General features: G+C 37.1%; 1 protein-coding gene across 3 annotated transcripts in view; it reads left to right on the top strand.

Moving 5' to 3' along the window:
* Window positions 1–21,164, top strand: part of plcb4a (phospholipase C, beta 4a) — a 62,404-nt gene extending 41,240 nt beyond the window's left edge. The window contains exons 27-37 of one of the 3 annotated variants that reach the window (XM_077238292.1): window positions 154–283; window positions 2,800–2,852; window positions 2,966–3,031; window positions 3,168–3,283; window positions 5,234–5,309; window positions 5,399–5,574; window positions 8,427–8,528; window positions 9,985–10,042; window positions 10,131–10,217; window positions 11,690–11,726; window positions 20,486–21,164. In XM_077238292.1, coding sequence (XP_077094407.1) covers window positions 154–283; window positions 2,800–2,852; window positions 2,966–3,031; window positions 3,168–3,283; window positions 5,234–5,309; window positions 5,399–5,574; window positions 8,427–8,528; window positions 9,985–10,042; window positions 10,131–10,217; window positions 11,690–11,726; window positions 20,486–20,571 — 987 coding nt within the window. In that variant the 3' untranslated portion in view covers window positions 20,572–21,164. Of the gene's footprint in view, window positions 1–153; window positions 284–2,799; window positions 2,853–2,965; window positions 3,032–3,167; window positions 3,284–5,233; window positions 5,310–5,398; window positions 5,575–8,426; window positions 8,529–9,984; window positions 10,043–10,130; window positions 10,218–11,689; window positions 11,727–20,485 lie in introns of those variants that run through there. The other 2 variants (XM_077238293.1, XR_013206568.1) reach the window with 2 other exon arrangements.
* The last annotated feature ends 6,081 nt before the right edge of the window (window positions 21,165–27,245 follow it).

The following is a 27,245-nucleotide window of genomic DNA, read 5'->3' as shown; positions in this document are numbered from 1 at the left end:
CTTTAATTTTACATACACAATTGTTTCGACAAAATTATTAAAATATTATAACTCTTACTTCAGATAATGCAGAAGCCAGTAATTTATTTCCCATTCATGGAGATGCTGTGAAGGAGAATGATGTTGTTTAATGAATTCTGGGTGTTTATTCAGTCAGATATTGCTGATGTGCCGAATGACCGCTGGATGGGGAATAAGAAACGGAGAGTGAATTCGGCCACGATGACACCGCAGAAGGACTCAGGGAAACTGGGACAAAATATGGTCACCTGTTCAAAAGAGGGTAACTATAAAATAAACAGTGTAGAGATCTGCATGGGCAGTGGCTCTGTGTAGGAGAAATCAAAATACACACATCAGTCCGTAAGAGTATAGAGATATAAAATCAATGTGGACAGCACATCAGATAATTTGATCAGTTTTGAACTAATCATTTTTATATATTAAATGTATATAAATATTTTTTATAAAAATGAATCTAATGTAATTGTATTCAGATATTGTATGTGCCATATGTGTATAAATACAGATGAATACTTAAAATACATTTACATTTAGTAATTTAGCAAACACTTTAATTCAAAGCAATTTGTAAATGAAGAATACAAGCTACAATTATATATGCATAATGGAAAATACACATCCTGTCATTGTTCAAAAAAGATTTTCACAATTTGTTTTTTAATTTTAGCTTTTGTGTAATCATCATACAATGGCATTAATAACTGATTTTACTTCAATAATTGAACATATTCCTAAGTGAAACAGGATCAATGATTGAATGAATGAATGAATGAATGAATGTAATATAATTTCTATATTATCAATTATATATTACATACAGACATATTACAAACCTGAACCTAATGCAAACCCAAAATAATAATAATAAATGATCTATGTATTGTATTACATTCACAATTTTGAATATATATATATATATATATATATATATATATATATATATATATATGTGTATGTGTATGTATGTGTATGTGTGTATATATATATATATATATATATATATATATATATATATATATATATATATATATATGTATTATATGTAATTTATAAAAAAAAATTATTACATTAAAAATGTTTAATTAAATTTGAAAAAAATATATTTCTGGCTAGATGATGGGTAGTTTATCAAGTCGAGTTGGTTGGTGGGCCTGTAAAGGGATCATAAGACGAAAAAATCAAATTTGCCTTGATCTTGTCTTTTACTTGTTTCAGATCAATATGTCCTCCTCATCATAAACAAAGCATTTATTTAATCAAAGCTCCAAAAACAGCTGCTTCTCATACTGTGGGATTTGTGACGTCTCACATGCAAATACATTTGTGTATGACTGCCTCCAGAGCAAGACATCGACCAATAGTTAATCATCATCACACCCAGTGTTGGGAAAGTTCACTTTCTACATGAACTAGTTCAAAGTTCAGTTCACAAATTTTAAAATGAACTAGTACATTTCATAGTTCATACTTTTAAGTGTTGAACTAGTTCATAGTTAACTTTTTCCATATGTTGCTGTGAGCTATTATTTTTCAAAATTATTGCCACAGCCCATATAGAACCACAGACAGCAATGATTTTTATCGGCGGGCAAAGTTTGCACAGAAATGTAAGATTTTTCCCATCCTCACCGACCTCGTCATAAAACTCGTTTAAATGATCATACGATCCTCCTTGCTGCTTTTTGTGTTGATGACGCGTGCGGCGGTGCGACACTGGTGCTGGTGTTGCCAGATTGGGTGTTTTTCCGCTACATATTAAGGCCTGTTTACGGTGTGTTTTAGCCTGGTTTTCGCCTGTGAGGCTCTATAGAAATCTGGCACCCTATTGAACGAAGTTAAACTGAGAGAGTGTGCGTTCACAGACACCAGAATGAACGAGTTCACAGTAATGTTCATCAGGCAGTAATACAGTACGTTCAGTCCACGTTCGCCCAAAATATGAACGAGTTCATGAACTATCGTTCAATGAACGCGTTCAGGCACAACACTGATCACACCATAGGCTCCGCCCACTGGCAGCTGACATTGACTACACTGGATGTGAACGTTGTGTAAAAAGCAAATAGAAGTCATTATAATCACAGATGCTGTCTACACTGGATACAGGATACAGATGCGCGATCAGTTTCGAACATACTCCACATACTATATGGATAATGTTTTCAAAACTTTTACTCATGAGCAATAGTGATACTGTTGATACTGTTTCCTATGAAATGACATTAGCCAATCAATGACAAGCCTTAAAAGAGCTGCACCTTTAAAAAGGATCATTCCAGACAGAGGGTCAGAACGAAGTTCCTCATATATATATTCTTGTTTTTGTGCAAAAAACCTTTAAACCTCAAGGAACATATTCCAATAATAAAACAAATCCATGCCATGACCCCTTTAATCTAAATGCATTTCAAATCATTTGCTTGTTGCATGTAGACTGTGATTTTTTTCTTTTTTTTTTCTTTTTTTAATAGTAAAAAAAAACCTTATTTTTTTTACTTTTACTATTGTTGCTTGTCAGATTGAGATATGGCTCCAGTGAGATCTTGGGTAAAAGCTCAGGGAAACTAAAGACTTTGACACTGATATCAAAAACCAATCCAAGACTGTCCTACAGCGAAAAACACATCTTTCACAATCCCTGAAATTCCCAAAGGTGAAACTGTGGCAAAAATCATACATTATGCATCCGTCTTAAAAGATTACACTAAAGCACACATCTCAGAATCGGTTCATTAGTTCACATTTGCATTAACATATTTTGTTTTGTGAACCTAGATGCATCAATTCTCACACCTCAACTGACCATCGATGACTTACAGCAAACGAAGGTAACAACCCAACCAGACGTTTCTGTCGGAAACAGAATAAAGCATGTGATTTACACCGCTGAAACGTGAAATATGAAAAGGGCTGCATTCATGTTTCTATAACCTCTCCCCAGACCTACATGAAACTAGTCAAGAAGCAGCAGAAGGATGTGGAGGCTTTGAAGAAGAAGCATGCTAAGGTGACCGAAGGCTTTTGTTTCATTGAGTTCATTGAATTGATTATGAACACTTTGCCGGAGTGTCACACACACTGAAGCCTGTAGGGCAGGAAAACTGACGGCACGGATATAAAGACAATCCTGCTTCCTATTTCAGGCACACGCTGCACTGCAGAGCTCCCACTGCGCTCAAGTGGACAGGTTTGTTGCTCAACATGATAAAGAGAAACAAGCGCTGGAGAAGCAACTCGAAAAAGGCTGCAAGAAAGTGAGGTGAATGTGATATCAGCTTTTCATTGCACTCAGATGTACTTTTCTCTTCATACAGGTAGTCAAGTAGTTATTTATTACCTTTATTTAACCAGAAAGAAAAACTCATTGAGATTAAAAATCTCTTTTCCAAGAGCGTTCTGGCCAAGACAGGCAGCAGTTAACACGGTTGCAGACATAAAAACATATAACATAAAACATATAACAATTTATGCTGGTAATAAATAGTGAGTTACAAGGTCATGAAATATCAAAATTTCACAAAAAAGTGAGTAATCAGTCATAACATCTACCGACAGTTTGAGTATCCTTCATGTCATTTAAAAGTTGATTATTCAACATCAAAGTTTCAGGTGTACAAGTGTACTGTGGCACCAGAAACATTTGTTCACTTCAGGCACGTATGTATGAATGTGAATTTTCCTTGTGATGTTTGAAGTCTCAGAGTGTCTGAATCAGCTGGTGTTTTGATGATTTTTGGATGTATAAAGTCAGTTCTGCTGAAATTCACGCAGGTGTAGAGAATCACATGAACTATCCACATGATGCTCAAACAAACACAATGCATTTAGGCATTAGTATCCATTACATTATATTATATTAATGATTAATTGTTCACAATTCATTATCTTTTAGCATTTATATAATCATAATAAAAAGGCATTCTCACTCATTCAACTCATTTTGCTTCTGAAATTTTGCATATTCTTGAGTGTAACGATGGATGGATGGATGAATAGATGCAGGGTTTGAAATTAACAGCCGCCAAATGCGGGTATAAATCGACTGTGGCGGGTAACGTGTAAAATCACTAGACAATTTGGTGTGTTACTTATTATGTTTACTTACTTTGCTGGAGAAGTTCGTGTAAGCCAAATCTGTGCAGATTTAATGCAAATACTCAACTCGTGATTCATCATGATATATTAAATACAGCGTATTGTGCAGAATCTGCTCATATCTGGCTTACTTGAACACACTTGTAAATACGCAACAAATAACGGCGCGCTTGTTCACTTGCATTGAAGCAATAGCAAAGATTAAAAAGTATTTGGTTAACAGAAAATACATTATTTTCCAACATCCCTAATTTTATATATGTGTGTGTGTATATATATATATATATATATATATATATATATATAGCTGTGAAGAAGATAATCTGGTTAATTTTCTTTCTTTCTTTTTTTTTTTTTGGCCAGTAGAAGTTCTGAATGGTCTGTAACTTAAAAATGTAGTAGCCAAATTGGCTGGTGAGTGAAAAAGTTAATTTCAAACCATGTGTTGAGAGCGCATCGCACGATTTCAGTCAACTTACTCAGTGTCCAATAAAAAACAATTCACATACACCGTTTTCTTCATGTAAAATCTTCCTTTAATCCAGACTCGTAAGTAAATCAAACAAATAAAAGAAAAGAAACAAAATATAATCTTAAATCCTAAATATCATGGATGCGGTAAAGCAAACTGTGCAACTCTATTTCTTAAAAGGACGCACAACCACATCACTTACACTCACAATTCTTAAAGGGCCAGTACACATATACTGTAATATATAATATATAACATATTTCAATGTAAATATAGAGAATGTTTATCTAACACGTACACACAAATAAAGAAAGTTTACAATCAAAACTCGAATACTGAAATGCAACACATAATATGAAATAATTGTACACTGAACATAAGCTAGATTATACAATAGATAGATGAAATTACATACTATATGGCAATTTTTACACTAAAATTGGAAGAATGTTCTTTAAAATAGTTGTTTATTTTAGAGAAATACACTGCCGTCCAACTATCCATTTACATCTGAATCATTGTAGATCTACATGCTATGACCTGTGTAAAGCAAAGCCAGAACATTGTGAAGTTTAACAGCTTCTTCTCAGTCATATTTTGAGTTGAAAACAGAACACGCTCTCAATGTTTGTTCATCCTCAGTGAAAGTTACAGCCTTGAAATGAGCAGAGACATCGAAAGGCAAATTAAGACCGTAACGACAAATCACAAATCCAAGGTATTGAGTTCAATTTCATTTGTCCCATTCACATTCCAGCTACTCCTTTTACAATTTGAATATTAAAATCAAATGTCCCTGTACGGCAGGTGAAGGACGTGGTTGCGGCTCACGCGTGTGAATGGGCTGAGATGATCAGATGTCATTCGTCTGAAGAACAGCTTGTGAGAGAGCAGCACGTGACCCAGCAGTGCGAACAGCTCCGAAAGCTCATGTTAATGGAGCAGGACCAGCAAACACAGCAGCTCATACTCGTCCATGAGAGGTGAGAGAGAGAGAGAGAGAGAGAGAGAGAGAGAGAGAGAGAGAGAGAGAGAGAGAGAGAGAGAGACAGAGAGAGACAGAGAGACAGAGAGAGAGAGAGAGAGAGAGAGAGAGAGAGAGAGAGACAGAGAGAGAGAGAGAGACAGAGAGTGAGAGAGAGAGAGAGAGACAGAGAGAGAGAGAGAGAGAGTGAGAGAGAGAGACAGAGAGAGAGAGAGAGAGAGAGAGAGAGAGACAGAGAGAGAGAGAGAGAGAGAGATAGAGAGAGAAAGAGAGAGAGAGATAGAGAGAGACAGAGAGAGAGAGAGAGAGAGAGAGAGAGAGAGAGAGACAGACAGAGAACTTCTGAATAAGTTTAGATGAAAGCTAGTGTAGTGCCCTGAAGTCTTCTTCGCTGGCCTCAGGACAATGACCTGCAACGCTGGACAACTTGGATCTCTCTAGAAAGATTTTATTTTCTTTAAAGCTTTCTGCTTTAATGAATCACACTGTTTCTAAAGTGTTGGAAAATTTTGTGGCATATAGCAAACTTGGTCAACGTGATAAGTGACTATTTGCTAGTCATAGCAAATAGCTTTATATACCTCTACAATATTTTATGCATTCATATATATATATGGAAACATTACTATTTAATGTTTTTGATAGAAATCTATTGTGCTTATCAAGCCTGCATTTATTTGATCAAAAATACAGAAAAAACAGTAATATTGTGAAACATTATTACAATTAAAAATTATGCAAAGCTGAATTTTCAGCATCATTGCTCCAGTCTTCAGTGTCACATGATCCTTCAGAAATCTGTATAATATGGATTTATTATCCATGTTGGAAACAATTGCGCTACTTTTTTTTTTTTCAAACCTGTGATACTTTTTTCGGGATACTTTGATGAATAAAAGGTTAAAAAAATGTATTTAAAATAGAAATCTTTTGTAACAATATACAATATACACTACCGTTCAAAAATTTGGGGTCAGTCATTTTTTTCCTTTCTTTTTTGAAAGAAATTATTACTTTTATTCAGCAAGGATGTGTTAAATTGATAGTGAAGATTTATATTATGAGAAAATAATTATATTTTGAATAAATAATTGAAAAAAGTATTACACGTTCCAAAAAAAAATATTAAGCAGACCAACTGTTTCCAACATTGATACTAAATTATATTATAGTGATTTCTGAAGGATCATGTGACACTGAAGACTGGAGTAATGATGCTGAACATTCAGCTTTTATCACAGGAATAAATGACATTTTACTATATATTCACATAGAAAACCATTATTTTAAATTGTAATAATATTGGTATATATACTAATAATATATATATATATATATATATATATATATATATATATATATATATTTAAACTTTGACTGAAAATAGTGTTCTTCTAAAAGATCCGCCAATAAACTTTTTAAAACTTCAAAAAGTATTTTTTAAGTGCCATGCGGATTTAAATGAAGCTAGTGTCATTATTTTCTGGGCACATGTGTCTCATTTTTTATGCAAATAGTGTGTGCTGCATTAACAGAGGACATCACTGTGTGCCTGTTAATTGCAATTAACGTCTGTGTACAGTTTTTATTGATCATGTCAGCTGTAATTCATTAAGTGAAGGATATATCCAGGCATATATCCAGATGTGAAGTCAAGCGCACCTCCAGCATTTGCAGTCCCGGTAAAGTCGTCAGATCCGGCCTGTATTGTGGGGAATTGCTTCATGCGAAGTGTGAGCTGCACTAATTTTGTAGGCGTGTTTGTGGCATTACCTGATTTGCATAATTCCTTAAGTGAATCGAGTGCTGAAACAATGCAGTCTATGCTTGCTAAACAGACTATCAGTGGGTGCAATTATTCTTACTGAATTCTCCCTTGTGTGCCCTTCTTATGGGCTTTTGTTCCATACGACGTGTGTGTGTGTGTGTGTGTGTGTGTGTGTGTATCTGTTCTTGCAGCTGCTGTTTTGTTCTCTGTGTTCTTATTGGATATTTTACATTAACTCCACAGAGTTATCAAGCATTTATTATTGCAGTTGCACTTTAAACTACATGTACTTGCTACTTCTGTTGCACAGGGCAAAAAGATATTTTCACACCAAAATGTCCTTTTATATTGCAATGACGTTCTCACAAATTAGTTTGTTTTGCTGAAATAAAATAAAATAAAAATAGTTAATATATGTATTAACCATGTGATAATGTCTACTGTACTTATGTATAATTAAATGTATTAAATACTTAATCTCAATTGATTATTTTCCTTTGTATTAGGATTTTTTTTTATTAGGAATATTAAATACTTAATATCATTTAATTATTTTTCTTTTTATTAGGAATTTGATGGACTCAAAGCAAAACATCAATTACAAATAATGGTAACACTCTACCACGAATAAAAATACTTCAAAAGCATTTATTAGCCTTAGTTAATGTTAATTTCAACATTTACTAATACATTATTGAAATCAAAAGTTGTATCTCTTAATGTAATATTTAATGAACCTGAGCTAACATGAAGTAACAATGAACAGTTGTATTTTTATACTAACATAATAAAAGATGAATTAATACTGTAACAAATGTAGTGCTCATTGTTCATGTTAGTTCATAGTTAGGACCTTATTTTAAAGTGTTACTCGAATAAAAAAATGAATGTCACATTGAGTTCATAACAAATTACTCGTACTAATGTTAAAAAAACGTGCAAAACTTGCATGGGACACTTTTTTTAACATCTCAAGTGGTTGACATTTATAAATATATAAACGTATAAATACAGACCAACTTTTAACATCATAGAGCAAACCAATGTTTGTCATAAAAATGATGTTCCCTCTCCTCTTCCAGACAGAGTAAAGAGCTGCGAACCAACCAAGCCAAGACCTCGATGGAGAGCAGCAAAGCCATCAGTCAAGACAAAAGCATAAAGAACAAGGCTGAGAGGGAACGGTAATAACAACTGCTCCCGTCAAAGATCACATGACCTGCGTTACTTTAGAGTTGCACTTTCCTTTGGGCTTTGCTTGTATTTTTGAGGCATTGCTATTACAGTGTAATGACTAGACAGAACCATCTTGTGCAATTTCATCCATATTATTTGTGAAAACACCACCTAGAACTATTATTCTATTCTTCTCTGATTGCATTAGTGCTGCTCTGTTCATTGCAATATTTCCACCATTTCAAAATGTCACTTTCTTGTTATTCTCTCCAAATTTGACGAAACAGTACATGCGTTATTCAGGAAAATAAACCCCATCTCCACAATGCTTCCATATGTTGACATTAAACTTTCCTTAAACTTTTTTTTTTTTTTTAGGTAAACCATATGTTTTTGCACCGTAATGAACTTCTACAAATCTACAACAACAACAAAAAAAGCCTTGTATCATCAATCTATAGACCAAATTTCACAAATGTGGTTTTCATAACTTTTTGACTCTTAACACACCAATAAATTGAAAACACCAAAGAGGAACTGAGGGTGTGTTTTGGGAAAGCTTTGGTATATTATAATGAAACTGGGTAATCATCATTGTCATCATCCACTTAGAGTGTGCACAAAAGTTTAAAGGTGGGGTATGTGATTTGCAAAACGGCCGGCAGATTTTGAAAATACACAACTCATAAGGTCCTACCTACTTCTCCTCCAACGCTGGCTCTGACTCCACCCATTCGAAAAACATGGACGCGCAATCAAGCACGAGCGAAAACTCAGATGCCACAGAAAAAATGCCACAGCCGCATCTGTTGGTATTCCTTCCTGGTCCTTCAGTTGCCGCCAACGTTGAAAAGCATCGCCTAGAATGACCCTTGTTTTAGACCTTTCTCTTTCGGCCGTTTTTTTGCTCTCTCGAAAATAGATTTCCTTTTCTGTGATGGTGTCTTGTCTGACATTCTCCAAACGGAAGCAACTTCTCCTTCTCTCTCTCTCTCTCTCTCTCTCTCTCTCTCTCTCTCTCTCTCTCTCTCTCTCTCTCTCTCTATCTGTACCGGGGCGACTTGCACTTCCTGTGACTGGGTCACGAGCTTTGAGTATGCGCACGAACAGGACACGCGCGAGGGGGGCGGGGGGAGGGGGGCATGGTAAGACCGTTTGAGTGACGCATTCTCTACCCAATGATTCTAGACGGTCTTGAAAATGATTGGCTGGAGTTTTTCGAGTCCTGCCCGTTCCACAGATGATTAAATTGCTTAATTTTCATTTCAGTGCTTCTAATTTACAGTCAGCAAGTGGGTCAGGAATAGGATTTCAAGTGATTTTGAAAAAATGGTCAAAAAAGAAAATCACATACCCCACCTTTAAGCCAGTGCAACCATATGGTCAAAAGATATAACTTCTAAGCAATAATCTACTTCTAGGCTTTAACAACTATCCATAACTCCATTGATATTGTTTCTGCAGGAGAGTTCGAGAGCTCAACAGCACCAACACAAGGAAGTTTCTTACAGAAAGAAAGAGGGTAACGATTCTAATCTTGCTTCAGAAGTGTGTGTTTTTTCGAATGCATGTTTCTAATTATGTAAATGAACATGGGCGTTGATTGACAGCTCGCCATGAAACAATCCAAAGAGAGCGAGCAACTCCAGGCGGCTCAGCGGGAACAACTCGAGAGGCTGGAGAAACACAACCACGAGGTATCTCAGTGTTTGGGTCCTTCCTGCTGTGCTGTACCAGTCCAACTCTGTAACCTCCACATAATGAATGTGCTTCTGTAATTAAATATGCGGTATAGCAGACGTTCTGAAGCGCCCAGGCTTCTCTTTCATATTTTTAATCTATTGAAATGTTGATTTGATCAAACAGGATAAATGTTTTAGAGGTGACATCACAAAACACCTCTGAATTCATTGATCCTTAATGATGTCGATGTCATGATAATGATGTCACTTCCTTTAAGATGATGTCATTGAGGATGTTAATTGATGTTTTCACTCTACAAAAGACTGAGGATGGAAAGTGATATAGGGAAACACAAAAAATATAAACTGATTATCAGTTAACCCTGTAAAGCCTGATATAAGAAATGAATACGTTTATTGAAACTAGACAACATATTTAAATATGTTAAATATAAAGTATGCATATGTTTTAGTTGGGTATTATATTTGATGCATCAAGCTTTTATTGCTCATATAATATGGTATAGTGAAAATATGGAGGAAAAAACTCAATTTTATTCAGAGGACCAAACTGAGCAGAAAATATGCAATTTGGTGCAGATGCTGATATTTATATGGACAAAAAGTTTGATGAAATTCATGTAATGTAAATCAATGAGATCTTAATAACAGTAATAACAGACTACTGACATCAAATGCATATAAATATCAGTCATCCCTCTATATCTGCCAATAATGTCTTAGTAAGATGAGTTTAATTTAAATTATTAATTTAAATTCAATAAAATTAAAAATTTAAATAAATGTAATTAATTTTTAATTTAAATGTTTAGTTTTATGATCAAAGCTCTGTAGTTTTAAAACATATAATGCAATGCAATAGAATGATGATGATTGAGAGATGAACAGATAAACCTTCCTCAAAAACCTGATGATCATATTTGAGACTCACATTTGAACATGATTTTACTAAAAAATAATATATGAACAATCATGTAAACCCAAGTTGCTTCAGTCCAGTAAGTGAAATATCAGTAACAAGTTATTCTTATGTTGACTTGATAGAAATCAGTGCAGATGTCACAGCAAAAAGACGAAGTTGAAGGTGGACGTTTGTACAGTTACATTAAAAAGGCTTTTAATTGCTAAAGAAGTATAAACTATCAATCAGACGATAGAAGGCATGTCGTAGATTGTGTGCAATAGGTTTTTAGCAAAAAATTTATCATGTTGATAAAAAAAAGAAAAGTTTTCCAGTGTTGTGGAAAAAAACCCATTAGGAATATTTCTAAATCCTTAATAATTAATACATTACTAATATGGTTTTGTTCCTAAAATATTGGATACAAATATTTTTAAAGATATATATAATAGTGTGGAATGACAATATAATGCATAGCAGGAATGACCCGTTTGATGATGCATGAAACTGTCATGAGGATATAATATATCACTCACCATGAGTTTTATTTTGCTCTTTTATTTAGCTGTTGAACTCGTGCTATGCAAAATCACAATGCCAAGGTAGGACTTTCCTCTCTTAAATCAATTTTACAACGCCTCCCCTTCCCATGATTCTTTCATTTCTCCCCGTATGGAAGTCCAGTCCATCATATGTGTGAATTATTGCCCGTCCTCCACACGTTCACAGACTACTGAGCAGACAGACGCGTCCAGCCGTTCCTCACGGGTTCTCTGTTTATTTTGCCCGTCAGGAAGCTTGCGATCATCTGGAGATGTCAGTGCGTGTTCATGCTATAAACAATTGTGTAAAAAATGTATTGAATACAGAATTTTGCCTCTTGTACCACAAAAGTGAAGCTTCTCTCCTCATTTACTCACCGTCATGCCACTCCAAACCCTTTGGACTTTCTTTGTTCTGAGTTCACTCAGTTCTGTCAAGATCCAAAAAGGACAAAATAACCAAAAAATTCACCTTTTGGGTTTCACCGAAGAAAGTTGTTTTGCCTTGTTTTCCAGTACAAATACCTAAACATTCATAAAGCAAGATATATTTACTTGAAAAGCAAATTCATTTAAGAGATTAAGTATTGTTTTCTGAAAAAGTTTATGATTAAAACAAGAAAAGAATATCCGCCAATACGGTCATAAAAATAAATACATTTCTCTTCCTCTTGAATTAATATTTTTCTTGACATACAAGACTTGACACATGACTTCTCAAGTAATTGTATCTTAATTCAAGAATGTTTAGATATTTGTAGTGGAAAACAAGACAAAAATAATGAGTAAGAATTTGTTTTTTTGTGCAATGCAAGAACTATTTCTTTAACATTTTTCACATTGCAAATGTTCACAAATCAAGACTGGGTTGTGCATCTTATGTTTTTGTCTGCTGGAGGATTGTTTCTTTTGCTGTTGATTTAAATGCTGTGCGTAAATTAGTTGATTTTTCATCCACTTCATCTACTACATCCACTCATCTACTACATCCACTTCATGTACTACATCCACTCATCTACTACATCCACTTCATCTACTACATCCACTTCATGTACTACATCCACTTCATCTACTACATCCACTCATCTACTACATCCACTCATCTACTACATCCACTCATCTACTACACCCACTCATCTACTACATCCACTCATCTACTACATCCACTTCATCTACTACATCCACTCATCTACTACATCCACTCATCTACTACACCCACTCATCTACTACACCCACTCATCTACTACATCCACTCATCTACTACATCCACTCATCTACTACATCCACTTCATCTACTACATCCACTCATCTACTACATCCACTTCATCTACTACATCCACTTCATCTACTACATCCACTTCATCAACTACATCCACTTCATGTACTACATCCACTCATCTACTACATCCACTCATCTACTACATCCACTTCATCTACTACATCCACTTCATCTACTACATCCACTTAATCTACTACATCCACTCATCTACTACATCCACTTCATCTACTACATCCACTTCATCAACTACATCCACTTCATCTACTACATCCACTCATCTACAACATCCACTTCATCTACTACATCCACTTCATCTACTATATCCACTTCATCTACTACATCCACTCATCTGCTACATCCACTCATCTGCTACATCCACTCATCTACTACATCCACTTCATCTACTACATCCACTTCATCTACTACATCCACTCATCTACTACATCCACTTCATCTACTACATCCACTTCATCTACTACATCCACTTCATCAACTACATCCACTCATCTACTACATCCACTCATCTACTACATCCACTTCATCTACTACATCCACTTCATCTACTACATCCACTTCATCAACTACATCCACTTCCTCTACTACATCCACTCATCTACTACATCCACTCATCTACTACATCCACTTCATCTACTACATCCACTTCATCTACTACATCCACTCATCTACTACATCCACTCATCTACTACATCCACTTCATCTACTACATCCACTCATCTACTACATCCACTCATCTACTACATCCACTTCATCTACTACATCCACTTCATCTACTACATCCACTCATCTACTACATCCACTTCATCTACTACATCCACTCATCTACTACATCCACTTCATCTACTACATCCACTTCATGTACTGCGTCCACTTCATCTACTACACCCACTTCATCTACTACATCCACTTCATCTACTACATCCACTCATCTACTACACCCACTTCATCTACTACATCCACTTCATCTACTACATCCACTTCATCTACTACATCCACTCATCTACTACACCCACTTCATCTACTACACCCACTTCATCTACTACATCCACGTCATGTACTACATCCACTTCATCTACTACACCCACTTCATCTACTACATCCACTTCATCTACTACATCCACTCATCTACTACACCCACTTCATCTACTACATCCACTTCATCTACTACATCCACTCATCTACTACACCCACTTCATCTACTACACCCACTTCATCTACTACATCCACTTCATCTACTACATCCACTTCATGTACTACATCCACTTTATCTACTAGATCCACTTCATCTACTACACCCAATTCATCTACTACATCCACTCATCTACTACATCCACTCATCTACTACATCCACTTCATCTACTACATCCACTTCATGTACTACATCCACTTCATCTACTACATCCACTTCATCTACTACACCCACTTCATCTACTACATCCACTTCATCTGCTACATCCACTTCATCTACTACACCCACTTCATCTACTACATCCACTTCATCTACTACATACACTTCATCTACTACATACACTCATCTACTACATCCACTCATCTACTACATCCACTCATTTACTACATCCATTCTTCTACTACATCCACTCATTTACTACATCCATTCTTCTACTACATCCACTTCATCTACTACATCCACTCATCTACTACATCCACTTCATCTACTACATCCACTCATCTACTACATCCACTCATCTACTACATCCACTTCATCTACTACATCCACTTCATCTACTACACCCACTTCATCAACTACATCCACTCATCTACTACATCCACTTCATGTACTACATCCACTCATCTACTACATCCACTCATCTACTACATCCACTCATCTACTACATCCACTTCATCTACTACATCCACTCATCTACTACATCCACTTCATCTACTACATCCACTTCATCTACTACATCCACTTCATCAACTACATCCACTTCATGTACTACATCCACTCATCTACTACATCCACTCATCTACTACATCCACTTCATCTACTACATCCACTTCATCAACTACATCCACTTCATCTACTACATCCACTCATCTACAACATCCACTTCATCTACTACATCCACTTCATCTACTACATCCACTTCATCTACTACATCCATTCATCTGCTACATCCACTCATCTACTACATCCACTTCATCTACTACATCCACTTCATCTACTACATCCACTTCATCAACTACATCCACTTCCTCTACTACATCCACTCATCTACTACATCCACTCATCTACTACATCCACTTCATCTACTACATCCACTTCATCTACTAAATCCACTCATCTACTACATCCACTCATCTACTACATCCACTTCATCTACTACATCCACTTCATCTACTACATCCACTCATCTACTACATCCACTTCATCTACTACATCCACTCATCTACTACATCCACTTCATCTACTACATCCACTTCATGTACTGTGTCCACTTCATCTACTACACCCACTTCATCTACTACATCCACTTCATCTACTACATCCACTCATCTACTACACCCACTTCATCTACTACATCCACTTCATCTACTACATCCACTTCATCTACTACATCCACTCATCTACTACACCCACTTCATCTACTACACCCACTTCATCTACTACATCCACTTCATCTACTACATCCACGTCATGTACTACATCCACTTCATCTACTACACCCACTTCATCTACTACATCCACTTCATCTACTACATCCACTCATCTACTACACCCACTTCATCTACTACATCCACTTCATCTACTACATCCACTCATCTACTACACCCACTTCATCTACTACACCCACTTCATCTACTACATCCACTTCATCTACTACATCCACGTCATGTACTACATCCACTTCATGTACTACATCCACTTTATCTACTAGATCCACTTCATCTACTACACCCACTTCATCTACTACATCCACTCATCTACTACATCCACTCATCTACTACACCCACTCATCTACTACACCCACTTCATCTACTACATCCACTTCATCTGCTACATCCACTTCATCTACTACATCCACTTCATCTACTACATACACTCATCTACTACATACACTCATCTACTACATCCACTCATCTACTACATCCACTCATTTACTACATCCATTCTTCTACTACATCCACTCATTTACTACATACACTCATTTACTACATCCATTCTTCTACTACATCCACTTCATCTACTACATCCACTCATCTACTACATCCATTTCATCTACTACATCCACTTCATCTACTACACCCACTTCATCTACTACATCCACTTCATCTGCTACATCCACTTCATCTACTACACCCACTTCATCTACTACATCCACTTCATCTACTAGATCCACTTCATCTACTACATACACTCATCTACTACATCCACTCATTTACTACATCCATTCTTCTACTACATCCACTCATTTACTACATCCATTCTTCTACTACATCCACTTCATCTACTACATCCACTCATCTACTACATCCACTTCATCTACTACATCCACTCATCTACTACATCCACTTCATCTACTACATCCACTTCATCTACTACACCCACTTCATCAACTACATCCACTCATCTACTACATCCACTTCATCTACTACATCCACTTCATCTCCTACATCCACTCATCTACTACATCCACTTCATCTACTACATCCACTTCATCAACTACATCCACTTCCTCTACTACATCCACTCATCTACTACATCCACTCATCTACTACATCCACTTCATCTACTACATCCACTCATCTACTACATCCACTCATCTACTACATCCACTTCATCTACTACATCCACTCATCTACTACATCCACTCATCTACTACATCCACTTCATCTACTACATCCACTTCATCTACTACATCCACTCATCTACTACATCCACTTCATCTACTACATCCACTCATCTACTACATCCACTTCATCTACTACATCCACTTCATCTACTACATCCACTCATCTACTACATCCACTTCATCTACTACATCCACTCATCTACTACATCCACTTCATCTACTACATCCACTTCATGTACTGCGTCCACTTCATCTACTACACCCACTTCATCTACTACATCCACTTCATCTACTACATCCACTCATCTACTACACCCACTTCATCTACTACATCCACTTCATCTACTACATCCACTTCATCTACTACATCCACTTCATCTACTACATCCACTCATCTACTACACCCACTTCATCTACTACACCCACTTCATCTACTACATCCACTTCATCTACTACATCCACTTCATCTACTACATCCACTTCATCTACTACATCCACTTCATCTACTACATCCACTCATCTACTACACCCACTTCATCTACTACACCCACTTCATCTACTACATCCACTTCATCTACTACATCCACTTCATCTACTACATCCACGTCATGTACTACATCCACTTAATCTACTACACCCACTTCATCTACTACATCCACTTCATCTACTACATCCACTCATCTACTACACCCACTTCATCTACTACATCCACTTCATCTACTACATCCACTTCATCTACTACATCCACTCATCTACTACACCGACTTCATCTACTACACCGACTTCATCTACTACATCCACTTCATCTACTACATCCACTCATCTACTACACCCACTTCATCTACTACACCAACTTCATCTACTACATCCACTTCATCTACTACATCCACGTCATGTACTACATCCACTTCATGTACTACATCCACTTTATCTACTAGATCCACTTCATCTACTACACCCACTTCATCTACTACATCCACTCATCTACTACATCCACTTCATCTACTACATCCACTTCATGTACTACATCCACTTCATGTACTACATCCACTTCATCTACTACACCCACTTCATCTACTACATCCACTTCATCTGCTACATCCACTTCATCTACTACACCCACTTCATCTACTACATCCACTTCATCTACTACATCCACTTCATCTACTACATACACTCATCTACTACATACACTCATCTACTACATCCACTCATTTACTACATCCATTCTTCTACTACATCCACTCATTTACTACATCCATTCTTCTACTACATCCACTTCATCTACTACATCCACTCATCTACTACATCCACTTCATCTACTACATCCACTCATCTACTACATCCACTCATCTACTACATCCACTTCATCTACTACATCCACTTCATCTACTACACCCACTTCATCAACTACATCCACTCATCTACTACATCCACTTCATCTACTACATCCACTTCATCTACTACATCCACTCATCTACTACATCCACTTCATCTACTACATCCACTTCATCTACTACACCCATTTCATCTACTACATCCACTCATCTACTACATCCACTTCATGTACTACATCCACTTCATCTACTAAATCCACTCATGTACTACATCCACTTCATCTACTACATCCACTCATCTACTACATCCACTTCATCTACTACATCCACTTCATCTACTACATCCACTTCATCTACTACATCCACTTCATCTACTACATCCACTCATCATCTACTATATCAACTTCATCTACTACATCCACTTCATCTACTACATCCACTCATCTACTACATCCACTTCATCTACTACATCCACTCATCTACTACATCCACTTCATCTACTACACCCATTTCATCTACTACATCCACTACATCTACTACATCCACTTAATCTACTACATCCACTTCATCTACTACATCCACTCATCTACTACATCCACTTCATCTACTACATCCACTTCATCTACTACATCCACTTAATCTACTACATCCACTTCATCTACTACATCCACTCATCTACTACATCCACTTCATCTACTACATCCACTTCATCTACTACATCCACTCATCTACTACATCCACCTACATCCACTTCATCTACTACATCCACTCATCTACTACATCCACTCATCTACTACATCCACTTCATCTACTACATCCACTCATCTACTACATCCACACATCTACTACATCCACTCATCTACTACATCCACTCATCTACTACATCCACACATCTACTACATCCACTCATCTACTACATCCACTCATCTACTACATTCACTTCATCTACTACATCCACTCATCTACTACATCCACTTCATCTGCTACACCCACTTCATCTACTACACTCACTGCATCTACTACATCCACTTCATCTACTACATCCACTCATCTACTACATCAACTCATCTACTACATCCACTCATCTACTACATCCACTAATTTACTACATCCACTCTTCTACTACATCCACTTCATCTACTACATCCGCTCATCTACTACATGCACTTCATCTACTACATCCACTTCATCTACTACATCCACTCATCTACTACATCCACTCATCTACTACATTCACTCATCTACTACATCCACTCATCTACTACATCCACTTCATCTACTACATCCACTTCATCTACTACATCCACTCATCTACTACATCCACTCATCTACTACATCCACTCATTTACTACATCCACTCTTCTACTACATCCACTTCATCGACTACATCCACTCATCTACTACATCCACTTCATCTACTACATCCACTTCATCTACTACATCCACTTCATCTACTACATCAACTTCATCTACTACATCCACTTCATCTACTACATCCACTTCATCTACTTAAATCACCATAGGAAATGCTGAACTTCGCATTACATTTCCACTGATGGCTGGTGCAGAGACCTATAAAACGCTTCCCAACCAGTCTTATCTAACTAAAACACAGGACGTGTCATGTGACTAACTTCATAATGTTGTTTGTGAGCTTGCAATATCCTCCATACAAAAAATGTTGTTCCCCAGCGCACATCTCATGTTGAGAAGATGTCGTTCAATAAACAGGATTTGTGAAATCTAGGGCTTTTTATAACCCGGGTCTCTCTCGAAAGCATTTCCTCTCGAGGCCAGCACTGTAATTCCTCATTAAAGGGTCCTATTCTGCTATTTCCCAAGTTCCTCTTTCTTCAGTGTGTAATGTTGCTGTTTGAACATGATAAAGTCCCTCCAGCGGGAGTTACTCTCTATTTCAGTGTCAGTGTTTCTGAACTCCTGCAATGCCTCCATTGTTTTCTTGAGTTTCTTCAGGGAACGAACATATTTCAATATTCCTCATTTAAATAATTCATACACAGAATAAAGGGGCGGGGCCTGGTTGAGTTAGTTAGTAGTGTGTTAAACTCGTGGTTATGGTACAGTGCGGGACATTTCCCAAATACACTCGAAGCTCTTGACCAATCACAAGACACTGATTCAGCTGACCAATCAGAGCACAGTGTGCTTTACAGAAGGTGGGGCTTCATAGAGACAGGAACTAAACAGAGCGTTACTGACAGACTGGGAAGAGACAAGCTGCAACAATGGAGAATATGAGGAAAATAATCAACATTCAAGCAGGAAAACCTGTTCTAGTCTAAAAAGAACATCAACACTTTGTAAAAGGGCATAACATGTTTTTTTTAATGTACTTCACTGTCATTACAGGCCAAAGAGACTCAGCACATGAGGACACAAGAGAGGACAGACTGACGGCCAATCAACCTCACAGCTCATTTGAGGTCACACAGTGAAAACGCACTTTTTTCACTCTTAAATGCACATAGAATCTGTTTTAGTGATGTCTGCTTCATATTAATTTACATTTTAGGAATGTTGAAATATTTATAAATATTGTATATGGGCAAATAGATGCTTTATGATTTGTCGGTGACGAGATAAACTAAGTGTTTGATTTTGATCTTTGGTTTACAATAACTTTTAAGGTCAACATTAAATTAAAATCCACTATATTTATTTTTTAAAGAGACATTCTTGGTTTTATTGTGAATGATTCACCAGGGCTTATTATTATAAAGAATAAAAGTCTTTTACAAAATATAATAACTTGATTAACCCTGGTTGTAAACCTGTGATAGCTATTCTGGTACAGAACGCCAACTTTTTACCACACGATCAATTTATTTTTGTATATTCAGAAATATATTTTGTAAATATGCCATTACCTGAGTAAAATAAATTGTGAATGCTTTTTCATGTTGATTTTAAATATCCTCTACAGTGGAATATAGCTGTAAAATATAAACCACAAAATATAAATTATGTATTTGAGTCTTTAGAAATAACACTGTTTTTCATACTTAAATATTATAAAAATCATGCAAAATACTTGTTGTACATGTGTTGCATTGATAGAAAATCTATTTTACCATAATGCAATTTTTCTGGTAGATTTTGAGTTTTCATCCTCAATGTTCGTTCTTCATTTTGAAATGCTTGTGATGTTCCTTATTTTTGAATGGCTTTGGATAAGATCTGCTCAATGACTTCATGAAGTTCAAGGTTCATTACAGATGAAGCTCTTCGGACCGAAGCCAAGACTCGCTGCTGATTACCACAGAAACAAAAATCACTCCAGCAGTTTGTAAGAACAGGGAAAACTTGAACAGACTTGGTGAACTTAGTGAGTGTTTTTCTCACACTAGTCTCATGTTAGACAGAGTTAAGTTACGTTTAAATTTATGCAAATGAAGAGTGACTTTGAGAGCGACGACCAATAGAAGTGAAAGCTTCACACTGCCAGTCGCTACTTAAAACGCTTAAAGGGTTAGTTCACCCAAAAATTATGTCATTAATGACTCACCCTCATGTCGTTCCAAGCCCGTAAGACCTCCGTTCATCTTCGGAACACAGTTTAAGATATTTTAGATTCAGTCCGAGAGCTTTTTGTCCCTCCATTGAAAATCTATGTATGGTATACTGTCCTTGTCCAGAAAGGCAATAAAGACATCATCAAAGTAGTCCACGTGACCTCAGGGGGTTAGTTAGAATTTTTTGAAGCATTGAAAATACATTTTGTTCCAAAAATAACAAAAACGATGACTTTATTCAGCATTGTATTCTCTTCCGGTTCTGTTGTCAATCCGCGTTCACGAGGCCCGTGGCGCTGCTGACGTGTATCTGGTGCGTCCGTGTATTCGGGTTCAAATAAATATGTCTGGTTAAAAAAAATGCAAGTCTTCCCCTGTGTCCAAATCCTCAGACATGTTTGCAAAGATTGTTTTTTTTACAGCGTGCGTCTCCCTCAGACTGTAAACGAAGCTCAGGCGCACCAGACACACGTCAGCTCGTCTTACGTCAGCGGACTCATGAACGCGAATCCACAACAGAACCGGAAGACAATACAATGCTGAATAAAGTCCTAGTTTTTGTTCTAAAATCAATTTTACAACGCCTCCCCTTCCCATGATTCTTTCATTTCTCCCCGTATGGAAGTCCAGTCCATCATATGTGTGAATTATTGCCCGTCCTCCACACGTTCACAGACTACTGAGCAGACAGACGCGTCCAGCCGTTCCTCACGGGTTCTCTGTTTATTTTGCCCGTCAGGAAGCTTGCGATCATCTGGAGATGTCAGTGCGTGTTCATGCTATAAACAATTGTGTAAAAAATGTATTGAATACAGAATTTTGCCTCTTGTACCACAAAAGTGAAGCTTCTCTCCTCATTTACTCACCGTCATGCCACTCCAAACCCTTTGGACTTTCTTTGTTCTGAGTTCACTCAGTTCTGTCAAGATCCAAAAAGGACAAAATAACCAAAAAATTCACCTTTTGGGTTTCACCGAAGAAAGTTGTTTTGCCTTGTTTTCCAGTACAAATACCTAAACATTCATAAAGCAAGATATATTTACTTGAAAAGCAAATTCATTTAAGAGATTAAGTATTGTTTTCTGAAAAAGTTTATGATTAAAACAAGAAAAGAATATCCGCCAATACGGTCATAAAAATAAATACATTTCTCTTCCTCTTGAATTAATATTTTTCTTGACATACAAGACTTGACACATGACTTCTCAAGTAATTGTATCTTAATTCAAGAATGTTTAGATATTTGTAGTGGAAAACAAGACAAAAATAATGAGTAAGAATTTGTTTTTTTGTGCAATGCAAGAACTATTTCTTTAACATTTTTCACATTGCAAATGTTCACAAATCAAGACTGGGTTGTGCATCTTATGTTTTTGTCTGCTGGAGGATTGTTTCTTTTGCTGTTGATTTAAATGCTGTGCGTAAATTAGTTGATTTTTCATCCACTTCATCTACTACATCCACTCATCTACTACATCCACTTCATGTACTACATCCACTCATCTACTACATCCACTTCATCTACTACATCCACTTCATGTACTACATCCACTTCATCTACTACATCCACTCATCTACTACATCCACTCATCTACTACATCCACTCATCTACTACACCCACTCATCTACTACATCCACTCATCTACTACATCCACTTCATCTACTACATCCACTCATCTACTACATCCACTCATCTACTACACCCACTCATCTACTACACCCACTCATCTACTACATCCACTCATCTACTACATCCACTCATCTACTACATCCACTTCATCTACTACATCCACTCATCTACTACATCCACTTCATCTACTACATCCACTTCATCTACTACATCCACTTCATCAACTACATCCACTTCATGTACTACATCCACTCATCTACTACATCCACTCATCTACTACATCCACTTCATCTACTACATCCACTTCATCTACTACATCCACTTAATCTACTACATCCACTCATCTACTACATCCACTTCATCTACTACATCCACTTCATCAACTACATCCACTTCATCTACTACATCCACTCATCTACAACATCCACTTCATCTACTACATCCACTTCATCTACTATATCCACTTCATCTACTACATCCACTCATCTGCTACATCCACTCATCTGCTACATCCACTCATCTACTACATCCACTTCATCTACTACATCCACTTCATCTACTACATCCACTCATCTACTACATCCACTTCATCTACTACATCCACTTCATCTACTACATCCACTTCATCAACTACATCCACTCATCTACTACATCCACTCATCTACTACATCCACTTCATCTACTACATCCACTTCATCTACTACATCCACTTCATCAACTACATCCACTTCCTCTACTACATCCACTCATCTACTACATCCACTCATCTACTACATCCACTTCATCTACTACATCCACTTCATCTACTACATCCACTCATCTACTACATCCACTCATCTACTACATCCACTTCATCTACTACATCCACTCATCTACTACATCCACTCATCTACTACATCCACTTCATCTACTACATCCACTTCATCTACTACATCCACTCATCTACTACATCCACTTCATCTACTACATCCACTCATCTACTACATCCACTTCATCTACTACATCCACTTCATGTACTGCGTCCACTTCATCTACTACACCCACTTCATCTACTACATCCACTTCATCTACTACATCCACTCATCTACTACACCCACTTCATCTACTACATCCACTTCATCTACTACATCCACTTCATCTACTACATCCACTCATCTACTACACCCACTTCATCTACTACACCCACTTCATCTACTACATCCACGTCATGTACTACATCCACTTCATCTACTACACCCACTTCATCTACTACATCCACTTCATCTACTACATCCACTCATCTACTACACCCACTTCATCTACTACATCCACTTCATCTACTACATCCACTCATCTACTACACCCACTTCATCTACTACACCCACTTCATCTACTACATCCACTTCATCTACTACATCCACTTCATGTACTACATCCACTTTATCTACTAGATCCACTTCATCTACTACACCCAATTCATCTACTACATCCACTCATCTACTACATCCACTCATCTACTACATCCACTTCATCTACTACATCCACTTCATGTACTACATCCACTTCATCTACTACATCCACTTCATCTACTACACCCACTTCATCTACTACATCCACTTCATCTGCTACATCCACTTCATCTACTACACCCACTTCATCTACTACATCCACTTCATCTACTACATACACTTCATCTACTACATACACTCATCTACTACATCCACTCATCTACTACATCCACTCATTTACTACATCCATTCTTCTACTACATCCACTCATTTACTACATCCATTCTTCTACTACATCCACTTCATCTACTACATCCACTCATCTACTACATCCACTTCATCTACTACATCCACTCATCTACTACATCCACTCATCTACTACATCCACTTCATCTACTACATCCACTTCATCTACTACACCCACTTCATCAACTACATCCACTCATCTACTACATCCACTTCATGTACTACATCCACTCATCTACTACATCCACTCATCTACTACATCCACTCATCTACTACATCCACTTCATCTACTACATCCACTCATCTACTACATCCACTTCATCTACTACATCCACTTCATCTACTACATCCACTTCATCAACTACATCCACTTCATGTACTACATCCACTCATCTACTACATCCACTCATCTACTACATCCACTTCATCTACTACATCCACTTCATCAACTACATCCACTTCATCTACTACATCCACTCATCTACAACATCCACTTCATCTACTACATCCACTTCATCTACTACATCCACTTCATCTACTACATCCATTCATCTGCTACATCCACTCATCTACTACATCCACTTCATCTACTACATCCACTTCATCTACTACATCCACTTCATCAACTACATCCACTTCCTCTACTACATCCACTCATCTACTACATCCACTCATCTACTACATCCACTTCATCTACTACATCCACTTCATCTACTAAATCCACTCATCTACTACATCCACTCATCTACTACATCCACTTCATCTACTACATCCACTTCATCTACTACATCCACTCATCTACTACATCCACTTCATCTACTACATCCACTCATCTACTACATCCACTTCATCTACTACATCCACTTCATGTACTGTGTCCACTTCATCTACTACACCCACTTCATCTACTACATCCACTTCATCTACTACATCCACTCATCTACTACACCCACTTCATCTACTACATCCACTTCATCTACTACATCCACTTCATCTACTACATCCACTCATCTACTACACCCACTTCATCTACTACACCCACTTCATCTACTACATCCACTTCATCTACTACATCCACGTCATGTACTACATCCACTTCATCTACTACACCCACTTCATCTACTACATCCACTTCATCTACTACATCCACTCATCTACTACACCCACTTCATCTACTACATCCACTTCATCTACTACATCCACTCATCTACTACACCCACTTCATCTACTACACCCACTTCATCTACTACATCCACTTCATCTACTACATCCACGTCATGTACTACATCCACTTCATGTACTACATCCACTTTATCTACTAGATCCACTTCATCTACTACACCCACTTCATCTACTACATCCACTCATCTACTACATCCACTCATCTACTACACCCACTCATCTACTACACCCACTTCATCTACTACATCCACTTCATCTGCTACATCCACTTCATCTACTACATCCACTTCATCTACTACATACACTCATCTACTACATACACTCATCTACTACATCCACTCATCTACTACATCCACTCATTTACTACATCCATTCTTCTACTACATCCACTCATTTACTACATACACTCATTTACTACATCCATTCTTCTACTACATCCACTTCATCTACTACATCCACTCATCTACTACATCCATTTCATCTACTACATCCACTTCATCTACTACACCCACTTCATCTACTACATCCACTTCATCTGCTACATCCACTTCATCTACTACACCCACTTCATCTACTACATCCACTTCATCTACTAGATCCACTTCATCTACTACATACACTCATCTACTACATCCACTCATTTACTACATCCATTCTTCTACTACATCCACTCATTTACTACATCCATTCTTCTACTACATCCACTTCATCTACTACATCCACTCATCTACTACATCCACTTCATCTACTACATCCACTCATCTACTACATCCACTTCATCTACTACATCCACTTCATCTACTACACCCACTTCATCAACTACATCCACTCATCTACTACATCCACTTCATCTACTACATCCACTTCATCTCCTACATCCACTCATCTACTACATCCACTTCATCTACTACATCCACTTCATCAACTACATCCACTTCCTCTACTACATCCACTCATCTACTACATCCACTCATCTACTACATCCACTTCATCTACTACATCCACTCATCTACTACATCCACTCATCTACTACATCCACTTCATCTACTACA

This window comes from Siphateles boraxobius, unplaced genomic scaffold (assembly GCF_051911475.1).
Source record: "Siphateles boraxobius isolate OS27281-9 unplaced genomic scaffold, OSU_SipBor_1 22, whole genome shotgun sequence".
Taxonomy (NCBI): Eukaryota; Metazoa; Chordata; class Actinopteri; order Cypriniformes; family Leuciscidae; genus Siphateles; species Siphateles boraxobius.
This window is presented reverse-complemented; position numbering and strand designations above follow the sequence as displayed.